The sequence below is a fragment of the Leopardus geoffroyi genome, chromosome D4, assembly GCF_018350155.1.
Source record: "Leopardus geoffroyi isolate Oge1 chromosome D4, O.geoffroyi_Oge1_pat1.0, whole genome shotgun sequence".
NCBI lineage: Eukaryota > Metazoa > Chordata > Mammalia > Carnivora > Felidae > Leopardus > Leopardus geoffroyi.
Genome location: NC_059342.1, coordinates 6865765 through 6878579, shown reverse-complemented (window position 1 = coordinate 6878579; position 12815 = coordinate 6865765). Strand labels below are relative to the sequence as shown.

Genomic DNA, 12815 nt, shown 5'->3' with positions numbered 1-12815 from the left:
TTTACAGGATTTAATCTCCAGGCAGCCTCCCCTTCGCTCAGGGTCACTTGGTGGGGCCGAAGTTTCCAAGCCTCTAATCACTTTTTTTCTGGTGACCAGTCCTATTCTGAGGCTGTATATGGGCCTCATCCTAAGTCACCTCATCAGCATAAATTCAAGTGTCCTCCAAAGGGGCTCCTTATGAATAAATTTTAAAAGACACTGCTATTATTTTGGAACTTCCAAGGGTCTTAGGAGCTCTGTGCCAGGAATTGGAGACAAAGACCAAATACATTTATTTATTTTCTTTTGAGTATTTATTTATTTTGAGAGAGCATGCATGTGAGCAGGGGAGGAACAGAGAGAGAGGTGGAGACAGAATCCCAGGCAAGCTCCATGCTGTTAGCACAGAGCCCAGTGAGGGTCTCAGTCCCACAACCTGAGATCATGACCTCAGCTGAAATCAAGAGTCGGGTGCTTAACTGACTGAGCCACCCAGGCACTCCACCCATTACTTAGTATACCACAAGGAGCACCTATATTTTATTTTAGTAATGATAGTAGATTAAATAGTGTCTTGTTGATCGGGAACCTGCCCTTTTGTGCCTCTGTTGACTGTTAAAGTTTGCTGCCACCTGACAATTATTGGGAGCCCCAAATGAGATACTCATCTTTTAAAGACAAATGCTAAGAATCCTAATGGTCTTCTTTCACATCTGCTGTTGCTTGGAAGCTGTAAAATGCTGTTCCAGATGGAACTGCGTACCATCTTTTTTTTTTTTTTTTAACTAAGTTTTTAGTTATTTTTTGTTTTTTAAAAATGTTTATTTTGAGTGTGTGTGTGTGTGTGTGTGTGTGTGTGTGTGTGCATGTGCTTGGGGCAGGGGCAGAGAGAGAGAGAAGGAGAGAGAGAATCCCAAGCAGGCTGGCAGCTGTCAGCTCAGAGCCCTACATGGGGCTTGATCCCACAAACCATGAGATCATGACCTGAGCTGAAATTAAGAGTTGAATGCTTAACTGTCTGAGTCATCCAGGCATCCTGAAAGCTAAACTTTTGATTTTGAGATTGTTGTGGATTCATATGCAGTTGTAATAAATAATACCAAGAGATCTTGTCTATACTTTAGCCAGTTTCCCCCATATGTAACATCTGGAAAAACTATAGTAAAGTATCATTTCCAGGAAATTGACATTGGTAAGAGTAAAGACACTGAACATTACCACAAGGATTCCTCAAGTTGCCCTTTTTTCATAGCCATGCTCATTTTTCCTCCTTGCCCCACCAACTTCTTAACCCTTAGCAATCGATAATCTGTTCTCCATTCCTATAATTTTGTCATTCAGAGAATGTTATATAAGTGAAATCATAGTAAGTAATCTTATGCAATTGACTTTTCGCTCAGCATGATTCTCTGGAGATTTGTTTTTTTTGAATCAAGTTTGTTCCTTTTTATTGCTGAACAGTCTTCCATGGCATGAAAGTACCACAGTTTTTCTTAACCATCCACCTGTTGAAAGACATGTGGATTGTTACCAGTTTGGGGGCCATTCTGAGTAAGGCTGCTATAAACATTTGTGTACGGGGTTTTATGTGAACATAAGTCTTTGCCTGGGATAAATGCCTGGGAGTGTAGTTGCTGGGTTGTGTGGTAGTTTGCATACTTAAACTGCCACACTGTTTTCCATTGTGGGCTTACCATTTTATATTCCCATCAGCAGTGTGGGGTGATTTAGGTTCTGTACACCCTTGCCAGTATTCGGCATTGTCACTCTTTATTTTTTATTATTTTTCTTTTTTAATTATTTATTTTTCTTTTATTATTATTTTATTATTAAAACCCTAAAAGGTTTTAAAATGTGTTACTTTTTCTAAAATCAGCATCTTGATAACTTGGCTAAGCCTGTGCAGCTGGTGGCACTGAGGCCCCTTCCTGCCTCTGGCCCTGCAGACCAGCTGCAGAATCTGCTGGGCTCTTTCTGGATGACCTCCAAAGGTCATTGGCTGAGAGGCAGCAGTTTCAAGGGCATTGTCCTACCCCTTTCCCCATCAGAGGTCACATGTTGGAAAAGTCCCATCTTGACCACACTTTCTTGTAGAACTTGATGTTCTCGGATTTGGAGGGCGGGCTGCCGTTTCCTGGGTGGTGGCCACGGGTGGGTGATGCTGTTGATGTGGAGGCCACCGATGGCGTTCAGAAGGAAGAGGAACACCAGTGAGTGTAACCCGGTTTCAGAGGAGGATCACAAAACCCAGGAGCACCCCACCCCAGAAAAGGAGGAAAGAGACAAGGAAGGGGACAGAGCCCATGGTCCTCGCACACCTGGGATGCCATCGGGAGCTGCTGGGTGGCCGGTCCGGGCACAGGCAGTGCAGAAGCGCCACAGTCCAGAGAGGCGGCCATCAGCCACAGCTGGTGGCCGTCAGGGGAGGAGCTGGAGGGGTACTCCACCAAGGACTGGGATGGGGGCGGGGGGACGCCATGCCGCCTCTGGGCCTCGTGGTTCCCCAGGCTCGTCCTCGAAGCCTCCTGCCGGTGGGCTCCCGGTTTCTATTTTGGCCATCTTCATGGGTGTCTTCATGGGTGGGTGATAGGTGTGGTACTTGCTGTGCTCACTGCCTCCTTGGATGTCATTTCCTAGTAGGATTGTTTTGACCCTTAAGTTTTGAGAATTCTCTTTATGTGTTCTGGCCCTTTGTCAGATATGTGGACAGCTGATATTTTATCCCACTTTAGAGCTTGTCTTTTCATTCTCTCTCTCTCTTTTAAGTAGGCTCTATACCCAGTGTGGGGCTTGAACTCATGACCCTGACATCAGGAGGTGCTCGCTCCACCGACTGAGCCCGCCAGGCACCCCCAGTCTTGTCATTCTCTTAACAGGGTATTTTGCAGAGCAAGATTTTACTTTTAATGTAATAGAATTTGTCAAATTTGTCTTTTATGGCTTGTGCTTTTGTTGTTGAAGCTAAGATCTCGTTGCCTAGCTCTAGATCCCAGAGATTTTTCATGTTCTGTTTTCTAAAGGTTTTATAGTTTTACATTTGATTTTAGTACTAGGTTTAGGTTTAAAACTTAGGTTGAGGTTCCTTTTTTTTTTTTTTTTTTTTTTGGTTTTATGGGTGTCCAGTTACTCCAACACCATTTGTTGAAAGGGCTATCTTCCTTCCATTGAATCACTTTTGTACCTTTGTAAAAAAATCAGTTGGGCACATTTGTGTGGTTCTGTTTCTGGGGCCTTAATCCGGTTCCACTGATTTATAGGTCTGTTCCTTGGCCAGTAGCACGTACTCTTGATTACTGTACCTATCATCGTGTAGGCTGATCCCTCCAGCTTTACTCTTACTTTTTGTGATTTTATAAGGCATTCTGGTTCCTTTACCTTTCCATATAAATTTTAGAATGATCTTGTCTTATCTAAACACAAATCTTGTTAGGATTTTGACAGGAACCTTGTGTGGTTTTCAGTATATGAGTCCTACACACATTTTGTTAGATTTACACCTAAATATTTTACTTTTTTGAGCAGTTGTCAATGGTATGGTATTTTTAGTGTTGGTCTCCATCTATTCAATGCTAGTATATAGAAAATCAGTTCATTTTTCAGAAGATGTGTATCTTTTATCCTGTAACCTTGCTAAATTGTTAGTTCTGGGAGTCTTTTTGTAGAGTCTTTGGGATTTTTTTTTTTTTTTAAGTTTATTTATTTTGAGAGGGAGAGAGAGTGTGTGTGTGTGTGTGTGTGTGCAAGCTGGGGAGGGGCAGAGAGAGAAGGAGAGAGTATCCCAGGCAGGCTCCATGCCGTCAGCACAGAGCCCAACTCTGCTCAGTCTTACAAACCATGAGATCATGACCTGAGCTGAAATCAAAAGTCAGGCCTTTGACTGACAGAGCCACCCAGGCACCCCTTTCGGATTTTCTGTGTAAACAACCATGCCACCTGCAAATGGGAATAGTTTTATCTTTCCGAACTTTATGGCTTTATTTCCTTTTCCTTACTGCGCTCGCTGAAACTTCTAGCACCGTATTAAGTATGCAGTGAGAGCAAACTGCCTTGCCTTGTTCACTGTCTTAGGGGGAAAGCCTCCAGCGTTTGGCTGCTAAGTGTAATGTTAGCTGTGTGGGTTTTGTTTTGTTTTGTTTTGTTTTGTTTTGTTTTGTTTTGTTTTGAAGACGCTTTCCATGAAATTGAGACAGTTCCCTTCTATTCGTATGGTTCTAAGAGTTTATCATTATTATGAATGAGTGTTGTATTTTGTCAAATGCCTTTTCTACACCAATTGACGTGATTGTATGATTTTTCCTCCCAATGTGTTTGTAAAGAAAAGGACTACAACTGAAGAATTTATATATAAATGGGAAACTTGGAAGGTCATAAAGCAGTATAAATCAGAGAGTTAAATTTTCCTCTGTTAATTTTATTTCTTTTACAGGTTTTTGTATAAACACCTGAAAGTATGGGACAAAAAAAGTAATCTTCAGTGTTTGTTATTATAAATAAAACAGCAATAAAATTTTTTGTATCTATCTCCTAGCATACTTCTATTTCTGCAGGATAGAGTTCTAGATGTGGAATTGCTAGGCCAAAGACAATGCTTTCTTAAAATGTGGGGTCAAATCAAAGTATGTGAAATCCTCTTGCCTAATTGGTAAGCTAACTTTTCCCTTAATTGTGATTTCTTCCTTGTATTGACACCTTCTGCATTTTTTTTTTGAGATGTATTTAATGGTATTTCTAGCATAGCAGATTAGAAAGATGATTGGATTTCTTTGCGTTTTTCATATTTTTTAAAGGTACTCTTTCTTTGAACTTGGTTTTTATTTTTTAAAAATGAACTTTTACCAAAGTGTACTACACATTGATAAAAGTGCAAAGATCATAAATATATAGCTTGGTGAATTATTACAAAGGGGATATACTCCCATAGCCATTATCCATGCCAAGAATTAAAACAGCAGCCCTGAGATCCCTCTCATGCTTGTTTTGTCACATCATTTTCTCCACCTGCACTGTAAGTAATAAACTGCCTTTTTGAACCATAAATTAAATTTCTGAAATGTTAACCGTAATTTATATATGTGGTCTTATAGAGTCTGTATTTTTTTTTTAATTTTTTTTTTTTAATGTTTATTCATTTTTGAGAGACAGAGCGAGACAGAGCATGAGCGGGGAAGGGGCAGAGAGACAGAGAGGGAGACACAGAATCTGAAGCAGGCTCCAGGCTCTGAGCTGTCAGCACAGAGCCTGACGCGGGGCTCGAACTCACGAACTGTGAGATGGTGATCTGAGCTGAAGTTGGGTGCTCAACCGACTGAGCCACCCAGGCACCCCGAGTCTGTATTTTTTGTGTATGTCTGGTTTCTTTGTTCTGTATCATGTTTGTAAGATTCATCTTTGTTGTAGCAGCAGTAGTTGATTTTCATTGCTATAGCGTGCTATCACATTTTATGAATATGGCACAATTTTTGGCTTCTGTGTTAAAGTATTGCAAATAACTAGTTCCATTCTGTGACTTGTCTTTTCACACTTAGTGGGTTTTTTTGATGAGCAATAAGTAGTATTAATGTCGCCCAGTCTATAAATCTTTCTCTGCCCTGTAAAGAAATCTTGGTCTACCCCAAGGCCAATGAAGATGTTCTCCTTGAACTTCTAAAGAGGCTTCTGTTTTTATCTGTAAAAGTCTGTTACAATAAATAAATTCATTCTTCATACTTTTTAAAACAGAATTTTGCTGAAAAATAGATATTGAATTTTAACAGATGCCTTTTTAGTAGTAGTTAAGCTAGTTACCTGATCCCCCCTCTCCGTTTTTGTATTTAATCTTGTATTTAATAATGTCTTCTTTTTTTTTTAAAGTTTATTTATTTATTTTGAGAGAGAGAGCACGAGTGGGGGAAGGGCCTAGAGAGAAGGAGAGAGAGAGAGGGAGAGAGAGAGGGAGAGAGAGAGAGAGGGAGGGAGAGAGAGAGGGAGGGAGGGAGAGAGAGAGAGGGAGGGAGGGAGAGAGAGAGAAAGAGAGAATCCCAAGCAGGCTCCACACTGTCAGTGCAGAGCTGGATGTGTGGCTCAACCCACAAACCTTGAGATCACGAGCTGAGCCAAAGTCAGATGCTTAACCGACTGAGCTATTCAGGTGCCCCTCATTTGTTCTCATTAAATGAAGTTAGTTTGGGGGCACCCAAACAGTTAAACATCTGACTTCAGCTCAGATCAGGATCTCACGGTCCGTGGGTTTGAGCCTCGCGTCGGGCTCTGCTGATAGCTCAGAGCCTGGAGCCTGCTTTGCAGCCTGCTTTGGATTCTGTGTCTCCCTCTCAGCTCTGCCCCTCCCCTGCTCACACTCTGCCTCTCACTCCCAGAAATGAATAAATGTTAACAAAAAAAAAAAATTAAAAAACATAAAAAATGAACAGAATAAATTGGTTTGTAATTTTTTATTTTGCATGTGATGTTCTTAACTGTTCCGTGATTGAAGCCATCTCTCTGTGCTTTTGTTGTTGTTGTTGTTCTTTGGAATACGTAATATAAGAATTATTTTCCTTTGAATGTCGGGAAAACATTTGCCAGCAACTTCATCAGTGATCTTTTTGATTTATTGATAAATTTTCTCCTTCCCTTAGTTTTAGATGTCTCTTTCTGTTTATCTGTTTATCATCTTTTTACATAGCTATATTAATTTCAAATGTATCCATAGAGATTATAGTTTCTTTTTAATTATATTTTTTATTTCTGATTTTCTTAACTCACATTTTATTTCTTCTTACAGATGAATGAGACTATTGGTCTGTGTTGTATTTTTTAAATTAATTAATTGATTAATTTTTAAAGCAGGCTCCATGCTCAGTGTGGGGCTTAAACTCACAGTGTGGGGCTCGAACTCACAACCCTGAGATTAAGAGTGGCATGCTCTACTGACTGAGCCAGCCAGGTGCCCCTGTGTCGTATTTGTTAAAATGAATTAGCTTGATTTTTTTTTCTGCTATATTTTCCACTTTTAAAATCTTCTTGAGATTATTTTGTCATTTACTTTTTGGCTTGTAAATCTGTTCCGTATCTGAAATCTCAGTTCGTTTCTTCTCTTTTCCTTTTTTTCATACTATGTTTAGTATGGTAAACTTGTTTTTGGTAGACTCCTGTGGATTCTGATATAATTAATATTTCTGTTCAGAATATTTTATTATGTTGTGTAATTTTTTCTGGACATATTGACAATTTAGGAAAGATGTTATATGCTTCAGTTAAAATATAATTTATCATTTGTCACATAATGTATTACTACATATTATACATAGAATATGTGTATTTTGAATTTTTTTTTTTTCAACATTTATTTATTTTTGGGACAGAGAGAGACAGAGCATGAACGGGGGAGGGGCAGAGAGAGAGGGAGACACAGAATCGGAAACAGGCTCCAGGCTCTGAGCCATCAGCCCAGAGCCCGACGTGGGGCTCGAACTCACGGACCGCAAGATCGTGACCTGGCTGAAGTCGGACGCTTAACCGACTGCGCCACCCAGGCGCCCCGAATATGTGTATTTTGTACATAATGACTGTAGTATTTAGAAAGATCTTTCATAGGCTATTTAATGAAAGTGGTTTTGTTGGCTATTTAAATTGTGTCACAGTACCTTTATTTGTATTTTTTAATTTAAATTTTATGTATTTTAAAAAATATACACATGGCATGAAATTCAGAGGGAACAAAAAGGGTTTATAAGATGGGCTTTTGCTTTGTGAAGCAACCAGTGTTACTAGTTTGTTGTGTTTCTTTCCAGGGCTATTTTTTACATAAATAAGCAAGTACGTATGTATGTTGTCCTCTTTCACACAAATGGCCATCAGCATCCTACTTTTTTTTCACTCAGCATACCATGCAGATGATTTATATCAGTATATAAGAAATCTCTTTAATTTTGATGCTATAGAGTGTTCTGATATATATCCTGTATGTATGTATATCTAACATTTATATATGAATGTTATAAATAGATATAAATAAACATCCTTATTTGAGACAGAGTTTGCCATTCTTAGGAGTGGGTCAGGCTGATGACTGCCACTGTTTTACAGAGTTACTGGCCCCTTAAAGAAGTGGTGAGCTCACTTCCCTTAAGGAGGGGAGTGCATTAGGTATCAGAGGCAGTATTTAATGAATTCTGAGATTGAAGGTCCTAATAATATAAATTTTTAACAAATGTTGACTACAGTAACATAACATGCGTAAAACATAAAAGTGGTGCTTAAAAGGTTATACAATGAACACCTGTGTGACCCCATCCGCGTCAAGAAATGGAACATTGCTGACCTATGGGGCCGGGCATCTTCCGGTAGAGACTCCCTTCTCTGCTGCTGCTGGCAGTCCCTCTCCTGACCACTATGGTATTTGTGCCGATGGTCTTTATAGCTTTATCACCTAATTACGTATTCCCAAGCAGTGCAGTAAACTCGTGCCTATTTTTGGATGTTTTTCCCCAGTGTTTTTAGATACTTGAAACTGTACCCCCAAGAGCAGTCTTGAGGAGGAAGAGTCACAAAGGATGTATGGGAAGTGAAAGGACAACGAATCCTACACATCTTGCCTTAATGAAGTCTGCGGACTTCAGTCTTACTATTATTAGGTGAACTTGAGATCTTTCTCATACCACGTGATGGAGCTATATCTTCGCTGTTGCCAGGATTCTGGAACTAGCTCTTGTGTTTGGTTCTTTGAAGTACTGTTTCTGAGGCACCTATTTGCTGTGACCAGGGGATGGTCCAGCCTGGAGGTCTCTCTACGTGCCCATTCTGTTCCTGCCTGTGCCCGTCTGCTGGGCGTTTTAAACTGTGTTGGTGTGTAAGTGCTCCCGTGGATTGCAGAAGAAAAAAAAAAAAATGGAAAGTTAGGCTTTTTTTTTAATGTTCTTTTTTCTTTCCTAATCTGTAAGAGCTATGCAGTGTAATCTTGGACTTTATTCATGAATTCTTGTTCCTCAATCCCCTTTAGTCACCTCAAAAACTTGAGCAAATCAAGGTTTCCTTTTTTTGTGCAGAGCACGTGGCGTTTGCTAAAAATACAGGCAGAAAGTGGTGCTGTGGTCTTGATCATGCCCGATTTTTAAAACCAGAATATTCTAGGGGCGCCTGGGTGGCTCAGTTGGTTGAGCGTCCAACTTCAGCTCAGGTCATGATCTCGCAGTTGGTGGGTTCGAGGCCCATGTCAGGCTCCGTGCTGACAGTTCAGAGCCTGGAGCCTGCTTCGGATTCTGTGTCTCCCTCTCTCTCTGCCCCTCCCCTGCTTATACTCACTCGCTCTCTCTCTCTCAAAAATAAATAAAACTGTAAAAACTTTAAGAACTCTATATAAAGAGGCCATAGAAATCATTTTGTAGTTGAGTTATTTTCAAACTTTGGGATGCTACCTAACACCACAACCAAGTATGCATGCAGATATTTGTAAAGCATTAAGGTTTCACCAACAGTTAACTCCGTACAGTTAACTCTGACATTGTTTATTCTATTCTGGTTTCATTAAAAATGTTGATTGGGGACCCATTAAATGGTCTGCAGGACTCTGCGGTAGGTCAGTGCCTACAGTTAAGAGGTACCGTGATTTTCTGGAGGAGGTGGTGGACTCAGGATTAAACGGAGTTCGGCAAAGTGGCGTCCCTGGTTAGTGTGGACCGTGGAGAAGGACAGGCTTGCCCTCAGCCCCCGGCTTCATCACTTGCTGGTCCTCATTCTTGGGCCGCAGCCTCCTATAAAATGGGAACAGCCCTCCTGCCGTGGGGATTTGAGGATTAAATGAGAGAATGTCCGGCTGTAAGGCATGCTTTGATGCACACCTGCTGGAATTAGCCGTCATTCCCTGTTCAGGGCTCGCCGGAGTCTCTCTGACTTCTAGCCCAGTGTTCTCGGTACGGATTGCAGCATCTACTGTGACGGGGGTGCGGGGGCAGCAATAAGTAACTGCACAGGTGGACGGGAATTGCTCAGCCCTCTGGATCAGTTCAGGCGGCTGCTGGGGTCTGTGCTGGAAACTTCTGTTAGTGTATAGAGGGGTGCAGACTGCCTAAATCGCCAGGTGGTGGCCATGCCTTTGGTGCAGAAAAGTTAGTCTTCCTGTCCTTGTTCACGGGCACAGGTTGACGCCAGAGAGGGAGTGAGAGAGAACGAGTGTGTGTGTGACCCACTTACGGGAAGGCACGGGACTTACAGGAAGTGCTGTCCTGCCTGAGTCTTCATTCTACCTCCTCTCCTTTTTCACATTTAAAATCCATTTCTTCCCCCTCTGCCCACCCCCCTTTTAAGTAATGCCCACTTTTTATGTCTTAGACGACAATCTGTCCGTAAAAGGAATTGAAGCAAATATGTACATCAAGATTTAAATAAGAAAGTTAAATTCGTACAGTGTCCTACCATGAAGAGAAACCCATTCGTTAACACGTGGCGGTTTTTCTTGCAGTCTTTTTTTCACACATTAAAAAGAAGGTGATGGTAATATTGTACACTCAAGTATGTGTGTAATGAAATGAAAAACTAAACTGGGGTGATAGCTCCAGGTGAGTAAGAGGCATGATGAGGGGAGAGAAGGGACAGTGTTGAGTGGAGGAAACCAGGACCCCTTACTGCTTCGGAGACTGGAGGGTGGCCTGCACATTCATCTGCCCTCTCAGGTGGGGAACAAATACGAAATTGACTTTAAACCTCCTCCCTCCTTTCTGCTGCTTCTCCCTTGTTTGGCATGCACGCCTGAGGTCAGAAGAACAGGCCTTTATGGGTGTTAGGCTGCTGAAATTAATACCCCATTAGATGCAGGTAGAGTTGCTGTTTGTCGTGGAATATGAAAGCCGAATTGTTTCTCATAGTTCCACTAAGCATAGACATGCCAGTCGGTGCTTTTCTGGTGCTTCGGTTTCCTCAGCCAGGGGTCCCGGCCCTGTCCTGACTCGAACCCGGGTGTGGTGCAGGGGTCACGGACCTTCCACTGCAGTTCCCGGATGAGACCTCTTCTCTGGAAACAGTGACCAGTCTGTGTTCTCTTTCCCCCGCAGACTTTGAAGCCAGCTTCATAAGGCTGTTGGACAAAATAACTAATGGTTCTCGGATCGAAATAAACCAAACAGGTAAGCGCTCTCTCTTCCCATTCCTGAAAGCAGCCACATGTGCTGCTGACCCATTCCTCTACTTCTCGTGCCTCTTAACGGGATAAATATTCGGGTGGGAAGACCTGGCTTCCTGCCTGTGAGAAGTTGACTGGAGACGTGTGTCAGATCTGCCAGCGTGAGGGGCGCACCCTTGACTGAGAGAAGTTAGAGGGCTGAACGTTTCAGCTCAAGCAGGCACCGCCTCTGCTTCAGCAACAAAAGTACTTTACATCTAAAATTGATGTGCGGCTTTTCAAAGTCCGATTGTTTATTTTGTCACAATAAAATTTTACAACAAAGTCTGTGGGATAGTTGAACGCGCTGAATTTTATTTTATTTTTGTCTTTTAAAAGAAGCACGCACAAGCGTATGCAGAAGATGTGAAAATCCCTTCACCTGTTTCTTCTTCCAGCCCCTCCCCGAGGGGCCGCCGCGGTCACGGTCTGGGGCGTGTGCCCTGGTCTCCTTTCCACGCATTTGCTTGCACGGCGCTTCCGTATCTGAGACCAGCGGGGTCATGCTCTTCATGTTGTTCTGCAGCCAGCGTTTTTTTCGCTGCCACCGAGGTCTCCGAGAACTTTCCCTGCCAGGCATACGCAGATCTATCTCGATATTTCAGTGTACCTAGTAGGGTATTCTGGTGTGGGGATGCATGATCATTTATTTGATTGTTCCCTACTGATAAACATTTAGGTTCTTTTTAGCTGTTTGTTTGCTGTTAGAAACTCTTCTCGACCTTGTCAGGGAGACCATGGCAAACATCCTTTGGCCGGCTCCACGAGCTGTTCACCTTTGCACACGTATTCAGCAAAGGAAACCATGACCTTTCTCATGCATTGGCTCTCTTAAGAAAGAAGACCAGCTTGGCCTGATAAGTGGCCCTTGTGTCACAGGAGATTCAGCGGCCTGTAGCCGCATTCAGCCATGCCTTACGGAGAACAAGTTTCAGGCGTGAGACCTCGGGCTCGTTGCAAGCTGTCATTCCCTGAGTTCTCCTTGGCTTGTTTACTTGGAAATTGCTGGAGATTTTTAAAAAATTAAAAATTTTTAATATTGTTTTGCTGGAGATTTTTTTTCAGCAATTTTTATCGGTGATTCAGAGGGTGCGTAATTCTTTTCTAGTCCTCTCTTCAGCTCAAGTTGGGAAGTAAGACATTTTACATGATCCTGCTTCCACCTCATGTGCCCTGCGCCCACCAGCGTAGAAGCCTTCAATTCTGATAATCTGACCCATTTGTCACCCTGTTAATTTGCAGGCATAAACAGATTTGCAGAATTTAGTGGTTATATATATATTTTTTTGTTTTTTTGTTTGTTTGTTTTTGGCTTTTGACCTAAAGGATTGGTTTTAGACTAATCTAAAATTTAATTTAGACTAACTGATGTAGACTCTTTCCCACTTTGATCAGAACATGATTCTGATTGTGATCATTGGGATTTTGGCTTTTAATTTGGTATAACCTACATTTATTTTATGAACCTCTCAAGAGTGGCTTTCCTTGTGAGGGACTGAGCGTAAATCTCTTTCCTCTAATGTTAAATGTATTGGTAAATTATGCCAGGAGACACTGACAAAAGATTTTGAGCAGCAGCAATACCGTGTTCAGCCATTCATGCCCTCCCCCCAAAATCTAGAATATTTTACTTTGCTTTTCCTCTAATACGTACACCCAGTAAGAAACATTTTGAATGATACGGATATGGGAAAGAGTGAAC

At 41.8% G+C, this 12815-nt stretch overlaps 1 protein-coding gene across 4 annotated transcripts in view; it reads left to right on the top strand.

Moving 5' to 3' along the window:
• RCL1 (RNA terminal phosphate cyclase like 1) overlaps positions 1–12815 on the top strand; it is a 56600-nt gene that overhangs the window by 5185 nt on the left and 38600 nt on the right. For all 4 annotated transcript variants that reach the window (XM_045469297.1, XM_045469300.1, XM_045469301.1 and 1 more), the window contains exon 2: positions 11007–11078. In XM_045469297.1, the coding sequence (XP_045325253.1) occupies positions 11007–11078 (72 nt within the window). The remainder of the gene's footprint in view (positions 1–11006; positions 11079–12815) is intronic.